This window comes from Xiphophorus couchianus, chromosome 9 (genome assembly GCF_001444195.1).
Source record: "Xiphophorus couchianus chromosome 9, X_couchianus-1.0, whole genome shotgun sequence".
In the NCBI taxonomy this organism is placed as follows: domain Eukaryota; kingdom Metazoa; phylum Chordata; class Actinopteri; order Cyprinodontiformes; family Poeciliidae; genus Xiphophorus; species Xiphophorus couchianus.
In genome coordinates this window covers 32693746-32714660 of record NC_040236.1, presented here as the reverse complement: position 1 = coordinate 32714660, position 20915 = coordinate 32693746, and the positions used below count along the sequence as shown (strand labels likewise).

Below are 20915 nucleotides of genomic sequence, written 5' to 3'. Positions count from 1 at the left end.
TTGGCTGAAATTTACTCCTTTTTTTCTGTTTTTCCTAATATGCCATTGTAGTGATGTGATAAATGTTGCAGAGCAGTGTAATAACTAGAAACCAGTTTAGCAGCCAGTCATTTTATGTTATACAAACAAGCATAAGTAATTTTTTTAGACATTTCTAATTACAGAAAGATTAAACAGATACAGGTTAATAGTTTGTAGGGTTTTTAGACACACAGTACTTCAAAATACAGTTTAGAGGAATAAAACAGTTAAGGACTTTTGGTTTTGTAAAGATAAAGATGAATCTATAGGCTCCAAACTGCAGACTCACATTAGAGCATATTTATGTTATGCTGCACACAGAAGAAAAAAGGGATTTTAAAAATGTAAAAATGACATTCTGCATCCCTGAAGTTTTTTCTGCAGGATCTCCTGAAGTGAAATAATGTCTGCTGCATTAAAGTGTGAGTCATGATGACCCTTAAAAACAGGATCCAGATCTCAGAAAACCAGGAGTGTTAGGAAGGCGTCTACATCCGCAGCAGCACAGGCTGTTTTTTCTCTGTGGACAGCTGGTGGCGCTGTTGTTTGATAATATCCAGAGCGTCTCTGAGAACCTGCGAAGGAAAAGAGAATCAGACTTCTGGATTAATTTATATGATAATTCAGTATTTTTACCTTCCTGGTTTCCTGAGGCAGAATGACTCCGTCGTCCCACATCCTGCCAGAGGAAAAAAAGGCCGAACTTTCCTCCTCCAGCTTCTCGTTCAGCTTCTTCTCCTCTTCCTGTTTGGTATCGGCAGGTAGCAGCGAGTCGGCGTGACCCGGCGCCGCCAGCGACACTCTGGCGTTGGGCCACAGGAACAGGAAGTTGGGATCAAACGCCCGTCCACACTGAGGACCGACAGGAAAGAAGACGTTGAGCTTCATTGTTTTGGTTGTCAATTGCTATTTTCTCATCAGAGCAGACAGAAATCACATGTGAGGTACCACAAGGTTCAGTCCTGGGACCCCTTCTATTTACTATCATTTTTTAAACTGAAAAAACACTTTTATGCTGAAAAAAAAGATTTGAAAGTGAAAAAAAAATTTTTAAATGGAAAATTAAAAATATTGAAACTGCAAAATTTTTTTTTTTACTGACAATTGAAAATGAAAAATTACTTTTAATCTGGAAACTTAAAAAATTGAGAAATTAATTGTGAAACAATTTTTATACTGGAAAAAAAATTAAGTAAAAGAAATTACATTTTGAATCTTTTTCAATTTCAAAATAATTTTCTGAACACTTTAACTAATTTCATACTCTTGGTTTTAGTTTTCAGTTTTCACACTGGAAACTAAAGATTTTAAACAAATAATTTTATACTGAAAAAAGACAATTTTGAAATTAAAACTATTTTAAAATTGAAAAGTAAAAAACTTTAAACTGAACAATTTTTATACAGAAAAATATTTGAAAGTGGAAAAAGAGCCTTGAATCTGAATAGTGGTTTAGAATCTTTTTCAAATTACTTTAATTTTGCTTTAGTTTTCAAATTGTATTTTCAGTTGAATTTATATTTATTTGTTGTTTAAAACAAACTTTATGGCAGCTATTAGCTCAATATAATTAAATAATTTTATGTTATTTAAAACATAAAATCACTGAAGATACAGACAGTAAGAAACAGAAAAACAAAGGGAAAAGAACAGAGTTGCTCACCATGGCATAACTGTCGCCGCCATGGCAACCACCAATCACCACGGTGATTTTTGGGACAGAGGCACAGGCCACCGCTGACATCATCGAACCCTGAGCCTTCAGACGGTTGCTGTTCGTTTCTGCCTGTCAGAAAATTATAGAAGAATCACTAAAATACATCGCTTTACAAGTTCCTCATGTCTACAATTTTTAATGACTTGTTTGTGTAAGTTTTGTTGTCATGGAGATAACAAATCGTTATTCGGCTGCCTTTACCTGTGCGGCAGAAAGCGTTAGCGCCGCTGCAGGCGCCGTGTTCTGGAGGAAAAGCAGCGGTGCGTCTCTCTGGTCACACAGCTGGACGAAATGACTTCCTTTCAGCGCCGCTTCGTATGTTAGCGCTCCATTATTGGCTACTATTCCTACCAGGTGGCTAAAAACATAAAAAAGAACATACAAAATCAGACTTTAAATCAGACTTTAAAGCCTTAATAGAGAAATAAAATATGACAGAAGAATATTGTTTGTTATGGATGAAAATAGCAGAAGATATGATTAAAACAGTTATTTATATGGTCAAAATGAGAAGTTCTTTGCCTCTTTAGTACCATTTAGATAAATAATAAACACATTTTTATAACATTGTATCTGTGGTGGCAATAAATTAAAAGTACACAATAAAGTAGGTGTTTAAATTTATGATGGCATATTAGGATAAATGTAAATATTAAAAGATGGAGGTAGATATTTCTGCCAAAAAATCTCCTTTTGAAATTTTGAGAATAAGCTAAAATATTGTTTTTTTTCACCCCCCAAGGAAATATGTTAATTTGAAATGTAAAAAATTTGCTAGAAAAAAACTCTGACATTTTGAGATTTCAGAAATTTTTTCTGAGTTTTCTGACTTCAAAAGTTGAATATTTTTGACTTGAGACTCAGAAATGTCAAACTCAATCACTTTTTTTTTATTGCTTTAACTGTTAGTTTTGTCTTATTTCAAGTGTACTAAGATATTTCAATTAGAAACTAGACCAAAAATACTCAGTAAGAATTTTTGTTATAGCAATGTATTACATATGAATATAGTAGTGGTTGTTTTTTTACCCATGAATCTTTGCAAAACCAGTTACGAGTGTGGTTCCGTATCGACCTTTGAACTCCTGGAAGCGGCTCCCGTCTGTCAGTCGACTCACAATCTGAGCGGGAAACAAAAACGCAACTTGGTCAGATCAGGACCGCTCTGAAGAAGCTCAGGCTGCATTAAAAAACTATTTAATGTTTTAGTGTATTAATGGTTTATTAGATTGAAATTAGCTCCAATTGATTATCGATTCACTACTAACGGCCCTTTGAGCTTGCTTTAAGTGTTGTAATTTGCCCGCCATCCAACAGAGGGCGCCGCTGGTCATACTTAGACGAAGCCGTTGACACAAGATGGCGGCGCTTCACCAGATCGGTACAGAGAAACGGTCCAAACGGAATCCGATGTGGGATGCAAAATGGACTTTATGCGGTTCTGTTTTAAAATATAAACACTCGACAAATTCCCGAAGTTTCACCTTAATGAAATTTAGTAAGAAACGTGGATTTTTGAGAGCTGTCGTGAATTTAAAGAACTTCATGGAGCAAAGTTTTAGCAATCCGTCAAGAAGAGCAAACTGTATTTCTGTATGAACATCTCTGTTCATGGCGGAGGAGTAAGTGTTAAACATATTGTATTCTCTTCATCATTTATTTTTCTGTTCAGCAACTTAATCCCTGTTTTATTGCATTTTATCAGATACACGCCTACAGTTCTTGTTAGTTTTATATTGAAAGAAACTGATTTATGGTCTTTAAAATACCTACATTTCCACATACTATAGATCTAGATGTTTGTCCATCTAATGATGTACTTTTTAAATATAATTATTTTTTTGATCAGATAGTTACTCAAGTAGCCTTTTCACCAAATACTCTTTTACTCTTACTTGGGTAATTAATTGGACAACTACATTTTACTTTTACTAGAGTAAAAATATGTTGAGTGGTACTCTTACTTTTTGGGTATTTTATTAACCTCTTTATTTTATAAAAGTGCAAGTTTAGGGTAAGTTTAAAAATGTGAGAAATCCAAATGTTTGTGTTTATTCAGTCAATATTTAATACAACAGATTTTTTTTAATTCGGCATATTACTAAAAACACAGTCCTTTATGTTATGGAAAGACAGTCAATCCTCTTGATACAAGAGAAAACTCAGGTTTTTAAGAAAATGGCAGCTTATCAGTTAATCAATAAGATCAATCAGTAATCTAGAAGTAGTCGTTACCATCTTCACATCCAGAGTGTGGCTGTAGCTCCGAGGAGCGAACCCCAGAAGCTCCTCTGAACTGTGCAGCGGCTCCTCTGCTGCTTTCCTCTTCGCCGTGTCCTCCTCCTCTTCCTCAGGCAGGTGGAAGTTCAGGGTGGAGATGATGTTTCTCGTGTGATCAAATGCCTCCTTCTCTTCCCACGCAAAGTGGTCCACACACCCACTCACCCTAAAACGAAGCAGCAATCAGAGATAGCCTCAATCAGTTCTGTAGCTGCGTTTCTATTACAAATGTCTTTGTCAATATTCTACAAAAAAAACAACAACACAGTTTTGCAATTGTGGTGTTTCCATTACATAAGAAATTAAATTAAAATTTAATTTAAATTAAGCTTCTTCACGTAATAAGTCGTTGAAAATCATGGCTGTGAGGAATGTAAATAGATGAAATATATTCATAATTCAGCCGTCCGATGAGACGTCTGCGGTTTATTCAGCCGTTGGCGCGGATACATTTGCAACATTTTGGTGATTTTACAGAAGAGCTGCCACAACCTTTTATGAACTGTGCGATGCTGAAAGCTGCACATTATCCAAATAAATAGACAATCATCCTCCTACCACTTCCTGTCATCTTCTTCTGCGTTTCCGGCAGTAGTAACATACGGCTGTTGATCATATGTGATGCAAAAAAGTAGCTGTGTTTCCATTAATTTGCTTAATAGAAATTTGCCAATTTAGAGAAAAATTCACGTTTTTTGATCAAACGTTTTTGTGCTAAGATGAGTCGTATGGAAATGGATGTATTTCACAAAACTGCGATGGAAACTCTTTGTTTGCCTTGAGATCTACAATCGGATGTTACTACTGGCAGATATGCTGAAGAAGACGACAGGAAGTCGTCTTCTTTGTTCTTACTCGGCGTGTAGTCGGGCCCCTCCCAGCTCCTCCGGGGTCACCTCCTCTCCTGTAGCGGCTTTGACGAGCGGCGGGCCTCCCAGGAAGATGGTTCCTATCCGGTGCACCATCACCGCCTCCTCTGCCATGGTGGGGATGTAAGCTCCACCCGCAGTGCAAGACCCACACACCAGCGCCACCTTCCAGACCCATAACGGCATTTAAATTGACCAAAAAGATGCACAAAAAGCCCTAAAATACTTTATAATGTGAAGCACTTTGAGCTTCATTTATTTTACATTGGCTGTTATACTGACTGAACAAATTACAGTTGTTTTGTTTTGTTTTTACATGTTTGACCAAGCTAATGAAGCTATTGGTGTATTTAAGTTCAGAGTTATCAAATTAATTTGTAATTCAGTACATTTATGTCTGTGTTTTAAAAATAGAAAAATTGTAACCCCTTTAGTTCTGAATTTTACCAACACAAAAATGTTTTATCCAACTAATTTGAATTCCCCTTCAGCATTGAAATAAAGTAATTATTGTTTTTTTTACCAAAAATTTCACAAAAGTCTTTTTACACTCATAAACATTGAAGTAAATGATTAGATATTTTTTCTTTTTACCTTGCACAGTAACACTAAGTAATTAAGCAGTGTCTTATATATTCCACCTCCTGATGTCCTTTTGGATGGACGTTCAACTCTGAAAGAAATACTACAATCTAAAATCAAAATAACTTCAAATATTGTCACTTAAAATACTTAAAACTATACTCAAGGCAGCTTTAAGGCCACCATGAATTTAAATGTATATTTTTGATGGAAAATAAACACTAACTCTTCTTGTTAAGTTTTAAAAATGCTTGTCTGATGCCTGAAACTCACTGATGTTGAGATTAAGAACCTAAATGTCACTGGTCAATAAAAAACTATTTCGTAAAAATAATCCCTCAAATGATAAAATACCTACTTTCTCATCTGTTTAAACCCAGAAATGCATCCAGCTGAATTCAGCTATTTTTCTGTATCGGCTGATACGAAACCTCAGATATCGGTGTCGGAGTTAAAGGTGGATCGGTTCATTCATATTTTTTTTTACCTGTGGGATCTTCATGGCAGACATGATGGCTTCGTTATAGAAAGTCCTTCCTCCCTGGTTCTTATCAGGAAAAATCTCTGACTGGATATTTATTAGATACAGAAAGGTGTTAGGAGAAACATGACGGTTGGTGTGATCCACCTGAATGTGATCAAATGAACCTGTAAAGGTAGGAAAGCTCCTCCAGAGTCCACCAGGTAGACACAAGGCAGCCGGTTCTGAATGACCACCTCCTGAGCTCTCAGCTGCTTCTTCACCGTGATTGGATACGCTGTGCCGCCTTTCACTGTGGCGTCGTTGGCAATGAACACACACCACAGGCCGTTGATCCTGCCAACGCCTGCACACACACACACACACACATGGTCATTCAGCTGGAAGTGGTTGAGAGAAACAATAGCTGCGTTTCCATTACAAATGTACACAAAACTTGGTCAATATTCCTGCATTAAATAAGAAACAATGAAAATCACATGATAAATCTTTTTTAAAAATAAAAACAAAAACATGTCGCCTATCATCCTCTAACTACTTCCTGTTGTCGTCTTCTTCATGGTTTGTGCCAGTAGAGCTACTTTCACTTTAGTATAATTTTTGGGTGTTTGTTTCAAAGAATGCAAGACTGTATTGTTTTCAAGACTACGTTTGCTGTAAAGTCTATTGAACACACAAATTTTATAAAACAAAAAAATACCACCAAGAAAAAATCACCTCATCCTAAGGCCAAAACTTTTGATCTAGAAAGAGAAGTTTTATTCGAAATCGCAGTTTCCATTAAGCAGATTTACCTTCGTATTGTAAAACGCAATAAATGTCGTCAGGTTTTATTTAACCGCAGCCACTGCTTTGCAGTTCACCAACACGCTGACTCTTCTTCATTGTCTCGTCTTTCGTCTAGCACCACCTCTGGTCAGGATTGGTAATGTCTCTACATTCCTAACTGCATTATGTGTTGTAAGCGACGTCAAAATGTAAAATTTTATTGTGAATGGAAACGCAGCTCCAGTCAGACTGAGCTGGATATTCAGGTTAAAGTACCAAAGACACAGCTAGGGGTTTCTGACCAGTCAGGCAGCCGGCTGAAGGGATGTCGCCGTACGGCAGGCCCATCCCAGCAAACGGGGAAAGCTCCAGGAAGTCGTCATCGTCCAACAGGAAGCGGAGGCGGTCCCTGACCAGCAGCTTCCTGTTTCTCTGTGTGTGTCTGATTACAGCGTTTTCCCCTCCGCCTCGCCTCACCTTCTCCTGTAACTCCGTGTACCTAACAGAGGAAAACAGAGATTTAAACAAACTTCAGTCCTGCAAAATCAAGGTTATTATAGTTAACTAAATAACAAAATAATGAAAACTGACATTCAGAAAACATTTTCGTAAATAAAAACAATAATTAATGGGTAAAACTGTGATTATGTGAAATTGATATTTTTGCCCCACACAAACGGTTTCCATCAGCTGTCGGCAAATTACGGCGCTTACTCTAGAAAATGTTTTATCACCACAGTCAGTTGGTTGTTCAACAATAATTGAATAAAAAATTGTCTTCTGTTGAATATTTATTACTCAATCAATTTAATTCTGTACCTAAAAATGAACCAAAGTAAGAAAAAACTAAAACTACTACTACAATAAAAACTAAACAATATTTGACAAACACTCTAATTAAAACTAACTGAATTAGACAAACCAAAAGGTCACAACGAAATAAAACTGAACCATAAAGAAAAACCCAAAACTATTATAACCTGTTAGAAAGTCTGGTTTGTTTGGGGAGGAGTCCATGAGCACTGACTCTGATTTGGATCAGAAAACAAAACTGGTCCATCTATAAACATAGATCTTGGTTCAGCAGATGGTGAACAGTGCAAGGTATTCTGGGTAAATACAAAAAACAACAAGCAAGCTAGTCTAGTGCAGGGTTTCTCATGTCCAGTCCATCCTGCAACTTTCAGATGCGTCCCTGCTCCAACACACTGAATCAAATAAATGGCTCGTTACCAGGCTTGTTCAGAGCTGATCCCGGTCTGTTGGAGTAAGGATGCATCTAAAAGTTGCTCTGTGATTTTCATCCTCAATTGAACTGAATGTACCAGATTATCAGGTGGTAGTGAATGTTACTTTGTTTCAGATCATCCTGTTTCCACCCTTCAGTCAAATGGTAACTGCAGACACTCATTGGTTTTGATTCCACAACTGTCCAGCCTAATCTCCATGAAGTGAACAGAAGGTGATGCAACTGTTTGACTTAACAAATGTTTGTACTGCTGCAGAAGTTCTGTAATTCCTGTAAATAAATGAGGAATTTAGCATTTTTCATGCACTGTGATGTGTAAATTGAACCTACTTGTTTTGGCAGGCGCGGCTGTTTCTCAGGTTTGCCTCGTAGACGTGGCGCTGGATGGGCAGCAGGGGGAGCTCCAGCACCGGGAAGGAACTGCGCAGAGCTTTCCGCTTCGCCGCCGCAGAGCGAACCGAGAACTGCCGGCGCTGCTCAGCAAACCTGGGAAACACAAAACGAGAGCAAACACACTAATACGGACCAAATATCTCAAAAATCAATGCAAGGTTTTAGAGCTGAAATGATTCATTGGATTAATGGATTATTGACATAATCGTCAACTAATTGATTAATCGTTAACTCAAAAAAAAAGGCCATTTGCTGAAAGAACAACACATTCAGAACAGTAATTAAGATAAAACTGTACAGAAATATCTACATTTTTCATTTAAGATGAAAAAAAACTTGTCTGTAAAAATGTTCTACCTGAACTCCTCAAGTGATAGTTTAATAAATAAAAAAACTCATCTTAGACACCTTTTGCAATCAATTATTATGTAAACCAAAAAGTAAGTCAGTTACTGTATTGATAAGTCAGAAGGGCTGAGATTTTTACATGTTACAAGTATTTTTTTTAGCTGTAAATGCATCAAATTCAACAAATGATCAAGCATTCACTAAATGAATGCTGTTGTTGCATTTTAGACGATAACATTTTTATTAAATAATTTGTATTATTCTAATATCCTCTTCATGAGTCTGCTTTATGACAACAGAGTGTCTTCAGTCAGAGGCTTTTTCACAGTCGCTGTAATACAGACTGCTACAGGAGAACCTTCCTCCCCGACATCCATCAGCATTTCTTTGAAAAAAAATTGTATGAGTTGTAACAACATTTAATTTCCCTTTGGGATCAATACAGTTTTTTTTTAATATGTTAGCCTCTGCATGTAGTTGGTTGCACTGGGGTATCTAAAACACTTTAAATTTGTAAAAAGTAAAAACATACATGTTCTATATAATGCTTACTGCCAGCAAAAAAGCAATCACTCGAAAATGGTTGACGGATAAAACACCCACACTACAAGACTGGATAAACATCATCCAAGACATTCGCAAGATGGAGGAACTGACATTTGCTCTGAAACTGGAGCAGGACAGATTTGAAAGATCCTGGACCCCATGGCAAGCTTTCATGGACTCCAGATCCGAAAACAATGAAAATAAGGTGACACCTACTGTTCTTTAGCTAATCTGTTCAATGTATACTGTTTTACAGTTCAGGAAAGTTTTTATGACGTGGTACCAGTTTGTTCATTCTTTTTCCTCCCAGTTCCTCTGAGAGGGTCTGGGGCGGAAGAAGGAAAAAAAAAATGGAACACTAAATACCCGGAGGTAGGATAAACACAGGAAGGGGTATGTTGTACGGACCAATATGTTAAACTGAATGGATGCTAGTAAATGTCTGTACCACCTTTTGTAAATGGAGGAGATACACGTCCTCCCTGTCGTTCCATAATAAAAATTTGAATAAAAAATAAATAAATTTGTGAAAAGTAAATAATTTTACTTTTTTTTTTTTTTTTTTTTAAAGTTTCCTTTATTTTACCAGGTAAACCCATTGAGATCTGGATCTCATTTTAAAGAGGGACCTGGGCAGAAGTCATAGCAACCTGGTTACAAAATAATAAAACTATAATTTTTTTTCCATTTCACAGTCATGTGCTACTTTATGTTTGACTGTCGTAATAAATAATTTAAAACTATCGATAATTTGTGTTTGCATGAGGAGAAAACGCTGAAAAAGTTCCGCGGGTGTGAATACTTTTTGGAAGCAATATACACACAAAACCTAAGAGACTAACGCTACATTAAATCACCCTGACATTAAAAATTAGAGATAAACACAGCCTTGACTCTAATCTCTGAAAATGTTAAAGTGTGCCAAAGGTCGTCTGAACTCGCTGCGGATGTTAAATTAAAGACACTACAAACAAATAATGACTCCTCTCGTTACCTTAAGATGCAACGCTGCATGTTTCACAGGTTTCCGCTGCAACGCAGCTAATTACAGCTTTAATAAACTAATTCTGACGCCAAGATCCATTGATCTGAACTATAACCACTAGCAGCCAGGAAACGCTTCTTCTCTCTTTGTTGACAGCGGTGATTCCTGGACGCACTCCACTGCCCCCTATCGGAACAGCTGCAATTACAAGCGGCACAACGCAAATATTTTTATTTTAAAGTCTTCGAAACTCCATTAAAGGTTTTATTAAATAAAATAAAACCTCTATTTCAATAAAGGTTTTATTAAATAAAATAAAACCTTTATTAATTTTTTATTAAATAAAACCTTTAATGGAAGTTTTATTTAAACCTCAATTTCTTGTAATTTCACTAAATTACAAGAAACTAATTGGCTGGGTGATATTACAGTATAAATCTGCTAAAAGCAAATAATTCACTAATTAAAATGATAAATTTAATGATCATTTTAATTTCATTTTAGCTCCAAATTAACAAGCAAAACGTGAAGATGATTCAACAAATATAATTCCTTATAACTGATACATTTGTGGTGAAATAGAATTTTAGCAGTTTTAAACCCAAGAACTAACTGTAATAATCAATTTAAATCATCAAACCACTAACAAACTTTAAATAAATGAAATTTAGAAAGAGAAAAACTTCCCTGGTCTGCTCAAAAAATAATTAGAATGTTGGATATTCTTCTTTACATAAGTTAAACTTGGTCATGATTTACCTTTTTAAAACACATATCCAGTATAATTCAACTGAAAAATAAATACATCTGTTTTACAAGTAAAAAAAACCCAAAACTTTGGCAGTAATCTGTCTGTACGTCAGTATTTTTTTCTTGCAACATTACTCCATAATCCAGAAAAATAGATAACACAACAGTATGTTATTATGTACAGAAATTGTTGGAATTTTTCATAGCTCTTTCAGTGTTACAATAGTTTGTCTTTCTTTATAATATAAAATCCTTTCATTTGACAACAAACCTCAGTCGCAGCATTTCAGCTGTAATTATACAAAGTGGCCACTAGAGGGAACCAGAGCATTATTTTTAAATAATCTGACCATAGGGCTTCATATACTGATTTGATTATATGAATAATGTCTTGTAGCAAATTATATGCTCCAGTTTCACAAAAAATGCGAAATATAAAGGAAAAAACTGCATTTCAGGAAATCCAAAGTAAGTAACAATAATACAGTAACATAACAGGGCCGGATTTAATAAATTGTGGTGCTCTGGGCAAGAGATTTGGTGCCCAACTCACAGGTTTTATTAAAAAAGAGTTTGTATTTTTTTAAAATTCCTATAGATTAAGCATAGCATCATTTCTAAATAATGAACAACAACTAAAAGACTGAAAAAGATTGCAGTTGTTACAATAACTCTGTCAGTTCTGAGATTATAATGATAAAAGCTGAAATATTAAAAACAAACAAGTGAAATTAGAGCCTAAACTTGCTACAGGTTTATCAAAAAGTTTTTTGATAAACATTTTTTATCAAAAAAGTTGATAACTTTCAATTTTTTTGTTGAAAGCTGTCTACACAAAAACAACTAATTTAAACCACTAAGTTAAAACTTTTTTTGTTTTGTGACTCTGCTGAATAAATAAATCACATTTTTCAACTTGTAAATGTTTTTTAAAGAAAATACTGTAAGCTCCAACAACAGTAAAAACAACAACAAAAAACAAAAAAATTTTATTCTTTATTTGTTTAATTTAGCTCATTTTTATTTCATTTTCAGTTTTTTTTAATCCATGTACTTAAGAATGGAGAAATTTGCTGGGGTTTGTTTTGTTTTGCTTATTTTTGCGTTTAGTTTTGTCATTTAGTGCTTTGTGTTTGTTATGCTAATTACTGTTTCCTCTCTGTCTGATTTGTAATTTTTGAGTGAAAATTTTAAAATACTTATATACTGAAAACAAATACTTAAAAAACTAACATTAATTGATTCTCAATAAGCATGTTTATGTAATTGTAAAATTTGAAATAAATCATAAAAAAAAAAATAAGATCAAATAATTCTTACTAAGCAAGTTTATGTAATTGTTTTTATACATTTGTTTTTGTACTTTACCGTTTATAAAACTGAACTGATTTGCACTTTTTAGCATCACAGACAATACATATATTTTAAAATGTACTAGAATTATTAAGTTTTATTTGGCTTATGGTCCTGGGACGCTGTAGGGCGGCCCTGCTGGTTCAGTGGGAGGAGGAGAGTCAGTCAGTCAGTCAGGAGGAGGACGGGAGTCCCAGCGGCAGTTTGGGAGAACCAAGGCGGGGGGAAAAGTGCGTCCAAACCGGGAGAAGTCACACGGAGGTGTCCGCCATGAGTTGGGGAACGGAGCTCTGGGTGAGTTTTCAACTCTTTAGGCAGCTGTTTCCCGGCTCGGCTGTTCTCGTGTGAGACTCCGGCCGGGAGTTTTTAATTTATTTTATTTTAATTTTTTCTTTCGGGACGTCGAGTGGAAGAAAGGTGCCGCGGTTCAGGACCAGCTTTGTGTGGAAGGCAGCGCTGTTAGCCGGCGATGCTAACGCTAAAGCTAATCCACCTTAACGGCTGTGACAGCGGCGCGGAACAATAGGCAGCCCGGTCCTCGCGCACGGGGTCCGGAGCACCGGGCCGGAAGCGGGGAGGCTCTGCCTCCACTGTTCGGTGGCTAGTTGACTTAAATTACACCCGCGTTGCTGAGTGCTATCGTTCATATGTGTGTGAGAGAAGTTAAGTTGTATTTTTTACGGTGTTTTTGTGTCACACCCATCCTCCTCAGGCTTCTTTTAAAATTAACCCCAATTAAGCTCCTTCTTCTTCTTCTTCTTCTTCTTCGTCTCTTTGTCTTCACTTCAGCGTCACATGACTGAACGTATGTCAAAAACAGCAATGGGTTGTTTTAACACACAATTTTATGTTCTGTACAGTTAAATCATGACTTCCAGTGAGGAAGTCATGATGGACTCTCAGTCTCAATTGGAAGTGCTGTTGCGTAATGTTAGTATTTGTTCAGAGTGTATTATTATTTGTGGTGTATATTTTTGGGGTGTTGGCCCATCTCGATGTGTGAAACCAGAGAGGCAACCAGCAGCATCCCCCCTCTCTTAGATGAGGAGGAGCAGGAGGAGGAGGAGGGGATACTTGTTGTCCCAGAGATGATTCTCCTCCATCTGATCGCTGTGTTTATTATCTGGCATCTGAAATAGGCTCATTTTTTGCTTGCTCAGCCCCCACATGTAACATGACCATGCTGCGGCGGACAAAGAGATAAAAGTTTGCTTGTGTGAAATTCAAAAGCGGTGTGAAAGGAGTTTGGTTTGTTGTGGGGTTCATTTTTCTCCCCATTCATGTTTTCTGTCCAGTTTCAGCCAATCTAGCCCAGTGTCATGGAATGATTTTCTGTATTCTTTTTAAAGTCTTGCTAAAACGGGAAATTTGTCATGATAACAAGTTTTGCTGAACGATAAATTGTCACAGAAGTGATTGCGATAAACGATATTGATCATTTTCAAGTAATACAATGGTAATGGTAACAGAAAGACATCTAAAATATCCAAAATAAATAAACAAAACAGTAAATAAAATTAATTATGAAGTCTCTATAAACAAAATTATCAATCCAAAAAGGACAATTATGAGACCAATAAACCAATCTGAATACTTTTATCATCCAGTTTTTTGTAGAAAGAGAGAAAAAGCAATAAATCACGCAAACAGAAATTATTAAGTACACAGGTTTTTGTCCTTTTTTAACCACATTTTGTCTCTTACCTTGGTCTTATTTTAAATTAATAGGGAGTAGGACCACAAATACCCAGCGATATTCACTAAAATAAAGACTTGGACTCATCCATTCATTAAAGTCTGCAAAATACAACATTTGTTTTGAAAGCTGGCGTCACTTTCTAATAAAATGTAGAGAATGTGTGAAAAGAAACAACATTTTTGGAAAAAAAATTGGTAAAATGCTTGCTTTTCTATTAAAAATATTTCATGTTTAAATATTGCTGCAAATTTAAAAGTAGAAGTATATAGAAATACCCAAATTTTTGTATTTGTAATTGGACACAAAGGTGCTTTGAATTTGGTCAATTTGGCCCAAATGACCAAAAGTCGTACCGGATCGTTTGCTTAGGTAAAAACATGGATAAAGATTGGCTATAGTTGGAGTTTTCTCCAACTATATGTAATATACCATACTATACAGTATATGGTATACACTCTAGATTGTGTAAGCGTTGTTGTAATTTAACCATATAAATGATAAATAGCTACATAAAAGAAAACATCTGGCAGTTTCCTTGATGAAGGAAGTCATTTTTTAAATGGGTGGCAGGCTAATCCACATTTACGCATCATAATCACTGCGCATCAAAGGAAATGCGCTTGGTGTGTTAAATTTAATAGAGACAGGTTTTTGTTTTGACGTATAGCATTAAATGGAAAAAATAATTTCAGATTTTCAAAATTCAACCAGCAGATGATGGATCCTGTCTAGGAAAAACTAGACGGTGGATTGGTGCTTCAATCTGTTTCAACAATTTACTTTAATCTTCATATTCAATGTAAATGTGTATGGCTAGCATATAAAACATAATAAAAACATATTTTTAGATCTGAAATCAAAAGACACTGTTGAATATGTTTGTTCTTGAAAAGGTAGAGGTGCTGAATGGATGAAGGATTAATTCATTTTTTTCCATTTTTCCTTTTTATGTTTTTCCTTTTTCTTCTTTTTTGCTTTTTTATTAATTTATTATTTTTATGGTTGTAATTTAATTTAGCTCAGAAAAGCAAATATTCTACTTTAAGCTGGGAAACATCATCTTCTGCATTGAGAGGTATTACTTTAAACTTAACTCTCTTTAATTCATGCACCATAATTACATTACTTCTTCTTTGCTTAAGAAGATAAAGGATAAACAGAATTCAATTAAAGTCACTCCAGTTAATTCTAACACAATACAATATGTAGCCTGATTCAGATCCAATTCAACACAATATTAATTATTGTTTTTATAATTAACGTCAGTCATATAATACCAGTTGGTAAAAACCCATTAAGTGGAAGCTCAGTTTGTGTCAAGTCACTGATTTTTCAGAAATCCCTCATCCTCAGAAGCATGTTGCTTTAATAGAACAAGACTTTAACCGTTGCTTGTTCGCTGTGTGTGATGTCAATGAAACATCCGTCCAAATAACAATATTTAATAATCAAATATTAGTAATTTATCGCTGCACCATGTCTTTTCCTCCAGCCTTGCAGCAAAGCAACCTGCCTCTCGCCCAGCTATAGTGGAAATGTAATCCCTGAATGATTGGATTAATGTGCGAGCTGTCCGTGGTTAGATTAAGGATTAAATGTAAATTATGTAAATCTGCTGATTGGTCAGTGAGATGCTCAGATTACTGCAGACTGAATCTCATTTATGAAACCAACTGATTTCAGATTCTGGTGTTAATTCTTACTAAAAGTTAATATAATGTGACTGGATATTTAGTCCTGCTGATCAACGTTAGCCAACCCATAATAGAGCCACTTTGACTGTTCCAACATCATAATATGGTAAAAAAAATACCTAGAGATTTGAAATGCTACTGCTGAGATTTGTAATTATCATATTGATTATAGTTAACGTACATTTCTCTAACTTTTGTTTCATTGCATTTTTTGAGTTTAAGCTTCTCAGTCGCTGATATTTACATCTGGTGTAGAGACCAAAGGCGGTTAAAGACCGTCCAGCTATTTAAAATATATAATACACCTTCAGAGAACGCTTTACGTGAATTCAATTCAATTAACAAATACTTTATTTATCCTAAAAGGAAAGTAAATGTTCTCGTAACTGATATCATGTAAGTATCTTCAGAGTTGTTGTGGATGGCAATGCTGTTGGCAGCAACACCATCAGTTGTTGGTAAGCACTGCTAATCCGTTTTATTTGCTTTTGCTGCTCCTCTTTAAGTCTCTACCTGGCCGTATCGTTAGAGAGATGTTGGAGTAGGGGATAAGATATTTTCCCATTGTGATTGATTGTAGTTTGAATTTCCTCCTCCTTTCTCTGCTTTTTGGTCCTTATTGCGATACTGAAAACACAGATGTTGTGATTAGGCCTGTTGCAATAAGCAATAAATCAATTAATCACATGATAAATAAATTAAAATCAGCTCAATAATTTCCATTTGCATTATTTTTTGTTTTTCTCTTTTCTCTCTTTCTACTAAAACTGAATGATTTTAGTCTTCAGTCTGGTGTTTTGGTCTCAACCAGCTTCTTTTTTCAAAGATAGAGACTTTATAATTCATTTTATCGTTGTTTTGTTTATTTTTGGATATTTAAAATGTCTTCCACTTCCAGTGTTAAATGTTCATTTTAAAGCTTATTGATATTTGAGAATGTTTCCTTGCATTATTATTACAAATATATTGCTTGAAAATGGCCTCAAAGTAACAGTATTATTGTTTATCGCAACAATTTATCGTCCAGTAGAATTAGTTTTTGTGACCAGCCTAGCGGTAGCATCTCCGTCAAGTGTCTCGGTGCTGTTTGGTTTAGCTTTTGCTTTGTGCTTTGGCTCCTGCTCATCCTTACAAAGCAAGTGAGGAACATCCTATTACTGCGCTGGCTTCCTGCCCCAACACACACACACACACACACACACACACACACACACACACACACACACACACACACACACACACACACACACACACACACACACACACACGTGTGTGTAGAGTAGGAAGTGTGTCTGAATTGGAGCTGTGTCTGTGTTTTGTGTGTGCGTTAGAGCCAGGATGCCGGCCTGCTGTGCTCAGGTCTGTCTGAGCGAGTCGGGCTTGAGCCCAGCAGGACGGAGTGGTCAGAACCGGCTGAAGGACAACGGGCTGACAGGCGGTCGTCCATGTTGGCCGGCCAAACTGAAAGACAAGGATAAGGGGATGGAGACTTGGACGGCGGTGTGGAAAGGTCAATCTCTACATGGTTTTAGGATTTCAGAGTGAAAGCTGTGAAATGAAAAGGATTGATCAGCGGTTTGGACGCTGATGGTGTGGATTTGGAGTTCCTGAAAGTGTCCAGTGTTGCTGTTTCTCCTGCTTCAGTCGGGAGCATTGTTTGCATTCTCTGCCTCACATTCAGACTTGCACAAAGGTGCTTGTTATTCGTGCTCCTGTTTGTGATATTTATAGCTTGCAGACTCCATGTCTGGACACAGACAGCAGTCTAGGATCTCTGGGGCTCTTGGGTTGCTTTGACTACCATCCACAAATTTACAACAAAAAATACCAAATAACAAAATTATTCTGAAATTTAACTGTTGGAGAACATGAGTTTAGTTAAAAATGATTTTTCACATGTCAAGTAATAGCTACAAATTTCAGTGGTTTATATGAGGGGGGTCCAAAGTGCGGCCCGGGGGCCATTTGTTGCTCTTGGAATAATTTTGTGTGGGCCCTGACTGCAGTTCAAGAAAAGTACAGATTCTTTGTGTAATTAAGATCAGATTTCTTCTTAGACCAATACCAGACCTTCCAATACAAAGACCAAGATCAGATCCATCAAGACCAAACCTACCAAACCTGGACCTTCAAAGGCTGTTTGTTGAAAATATGACTACTATCTCATGATGCAGTTATTTTTTTGTGCACCACAAATTGCAAAAATTAATGGAAAAAAGTCAATTACTCAACCAAAACTATTAATTTGTATTAAACTAATAATTGTCATCATAACCTGATATTTAAGTTATCAAATGCAGGCAAACATTGATACATAATCTCTACACTGAATTCATCAGGTTTTTTTGGACTTGTATGATAAATAATAATACAAAAAACAATAAGAGGTTAATAAATATGTGTCATCTCAGGCATGGAGAGCTAGACCAGCTCGAGACCCTCCATCCCTTCACTGCCCTCCCTCCCATTGCCAATCATTGACCAGGAGTCTTCTGATGTTTCAGCCCAACTCAGCACAGTCCTGAAAATATGAAACAGGGCAAACCCCAAACCTCGGCTTGTTGTTTCTTCTGATTTATGAATCCATGGAAGTCGTGGTTCTTTAGAGGTTGGCTACTGTTGGATGAAGCAGCAGGCTTGTCCCTCGCAGGCCCCAGCGGGTGAGAAAACAAGTCATGCTGAAGCTGAGGGCGCTGGCCTGGACATGACAAGCTGTTAGACTCAGTCCAGCCAAGCTTGTCAACACGTTGTCTGTGTGCAGGGGGTGGGGAGTGTTTTCGTAGGTGTGAGGAAGGAAGCATGATGTTTTCAGATCAAGATGTGTGACGGCAATGGGTGAAGCCCACGCCGGCCCTTATGAGAGGGTGGATGTCTTTCCTAATTAGAAAATGTCCTAGCAGGAGAGTCAGACTCGAAGATGGAGGGGAGGGACGGATGGGAGGAAGTTTATTAATGTGAGATGCGCAGGGATATTTTCGTTTGGTCGGGGGAGGTGGGTTGATGAAGCCTGAGAGATGAGCCGCGTTTAGACATAATGGATTATATGAAACTTTAATGATCCCACTGGACATTTGTGGTAACGTGATACGTTGTGATTGAATGGGATGTCAGTCAGAGCAGATGAAAATTAATTTGGCTAAAGGGATCATTTTGTGATCTTCTACATCCTCAGTCTGAAAGCTTTCCTGTGTCAAAAATTATTTATATTTTATTTAATAATCTTCTGAAACAAAATAAAAATCCCTAAAAGTGAATCAGTTAGCAAAAAGGACTGTATACACTATTAATTTATACTATTGTGCGATATATCGGCACCAATATTAGCATCAGCCGATATTAGTAATTTTTTAAATATCTTGGTATTGGTTTAATAGATAAAACTGGGTCGATATGAACAATCAATATTTATTTTTTTATCTGTTTTTGATGTTTTTTTCCCCCATAGGTGTTAAAATGGTGGTGAAATACAGTATGTATAATATTGGTAATATAACAATATTAATATTGAATATCGATATCAGCCTAAGTTTTCGTATTGGTGCATCCTGACTATTTTATAAAATAAAATCAATGCAAAATGCATAAATCAAGTTATTTAAAGGACTTTATGGAGGCCTTGAGTTCAAATAGTTTTTGTTATTGACATTACATGAAGCTCTACTGGTTCAGAGTTAACCTGAATCCTCCGGTGTTATGCTTGACTGGTTTGAGTCTTACATGAAGAACATGGACTTAATGTTTCATCTAAGCTGACTGAAGTCACCCGTGGGGTACCTCAGGGGTCCACCTTGGGGTCCCTTTTATTTAATATCTACTTATCCCTGATAGCGCAAATTATATAGCTGTAATGTGCAACAGCTCTACATTACAATGTCAGTGTGTCACAACGAACTGATGCAGAGAACAAAATAATGTGTGGATGTGCCTTTAATTTGAATTAATATAAACAAATCTCAAGAAATAATCGAATAATCGAACTCTGATTCAAACCCAAAAAGGTACGTCTACAAACCTTGGCCTCGGTTCGGTTGAAGTGAACTCTAAGTGGATCTGAGACCGCTCTAAAAACAGGAAGTTGATTACAGCACAGTGCATTCTGGGTAAATACAATCAAAACAAACACGTGTCTTGTACTAGCGGGAGAAATGGCTTGTGGTCTTTAGCTAAAGAAAGAGAAATCCTACAACCGCTAAGATCTGACGCTACTCCATCTTTGTTTATATTTTGTGAGGAAGTTGCACTCAGTTTCTTCTTCAGAGGTTTTTGTGTCATTTCCTTTAGTAGTTCTTGGTGCAGTGCCCCCACAAGTGAGGAGGGGAACAGTTTTTTCAGAGGGTTTTGCACATTTCATACAGTGCAGTGAAAAAGAAAATCAAACCAGATGAAAATGTAATGAGTGTTGCAGCTTTGGTTCCCCATCAAACCGAGTCTACTGGACAATCAGGTGTGAAAACAGCTGATTTCACACCTGAAATCAGCTAGGCATTTAGGCTGCATCTAGCCAGCCTAACTGAACCATTATTTTTTTCTCACCTTGAGGTGAAGGTAAATGGATTGATAAGTTCAAAGCTAAAATGAATAATAGAGATTAGCTTATTTTTAAAATGAAATTTCCTGCTAAAGGACTGGTGCTTGCATCCATTATGTGAACAAAGAGCCTTCTTCATCTCTGCATTTCTTCCAAATGTTTCCCCAGTGTTTCTGCCGTTCCTCCCCCTCTTCCTTCCTCTCATCTTCCTGCTGCGTCCCTCTGGACTCTTTCACAGCTGCATCCAGCCAGCCAGCTGTTCAACAGTCTAGTTCCTCTTGGATCCAGACGCAGACCCACCTGTAGGGCCTCTAAAACCAGTGACCTGGAGTCAACCCGTCTAAATAGGTCGCTGCACGTTATCCGACCTGACTTTTTGGAGATTGTAACTCCTGACATTAGCACTTTTCTTTGTTGTTGAAGGATCAGTGGTTTGCTTTGGGTCACTGTTCATAGAGAACTTGGAGGATTTGATTTTCCAAAGCTTTTTAGAGACTATATTTGTGATACTTTTTCTTCATGCCAGACTCAGAGCTCATGTTTGGTTATAAATAAATCTAATCTCTTGTTGCACAACAAGTGTTAGTAGTATTTTCTTTCCAGGAAATAAAAAAATGAGTCACAATAGACAGAAACTGTTCCAGGCCTCTGA

The 20915-nt window shown here is 36.6% G+C and overlaps 2 protein-coding genes across 3 annotated transcripts in view; one reads left to right on the top strand and one right to left on the bottom strand.

Annotated features, from left to right (window-relative positions):
- Positions 1-95: 95 nt before the first annotated feature.
- On the bottom strand, positions 96-10397 carry LOC114150553 (methylcrotonoyl-CoA carboxylase beta chain, mitochondrial). Its single transcript, XM_028027035.1, has 12 exons — positions 10249-10397; positions 8298-8453; positions 7021-7217; positions 6118-6296; positions 5957-6037; positions 4874-5052; positions 3974-4184; positions 2768-2859; positions 1940-2096; positions 1685-1807; positions 658-873; positions 96-596 (listed from the first exon to the last, which is right to left on the bottom strand). The coding sequence occupies exons 1-12, from the start codon at positions 10266-10268 to the stop codon at positions 510-512; spliced, it is 1698 nt and encodes a 565-aa protein (XP_027882836.1). The 5' UTR covers positions 10269-10397; the 3' UTR covers positions 96-509.
- Positions 10398-12442: 2045 nt separating this feature from the next.
- Positions 12443-20915, top strand: part of fnbp1l (formin binding protein 1-like) — a 48988-nt gene continuing 40515 nt past the window's right edge. For both annotated transcript variants that reach the window (XM_028027033.1, XM_028027032.1), the window contains exon 1: positions 12443-12636. In XM_028027033.1, the coding sequence (XP_027882834.1) occupies positions 12451-12636 (186 nt within the window). In that variant the 5' untranslated portion in view covers positions 12443-12450. The remainder of the gene's footprint in view (positions 12637-20915) is intronic.

Coding starts and splice junctions, on each gene's coding strand:
- LOC114150553 (XM_028027035.1), bottom strand. CDS start 10,268: ATGCAGCGTTGCATCTTAAG. Junction 8,454..10,248: donor ATGCAGCGTTGCATCTTAAG/GTAACGAGAGGA, acceptor TGTGTTTCCCAG/GTTTGCTGAGCAGCGCCGGC. Junction 6,297..7,020: donor TTCAGCCGGCTGCCTGACTG/GTCAGAAACCCC, acceptor GTGTGTGTGCAG/GCGTTGGCAGGATCAACGGC.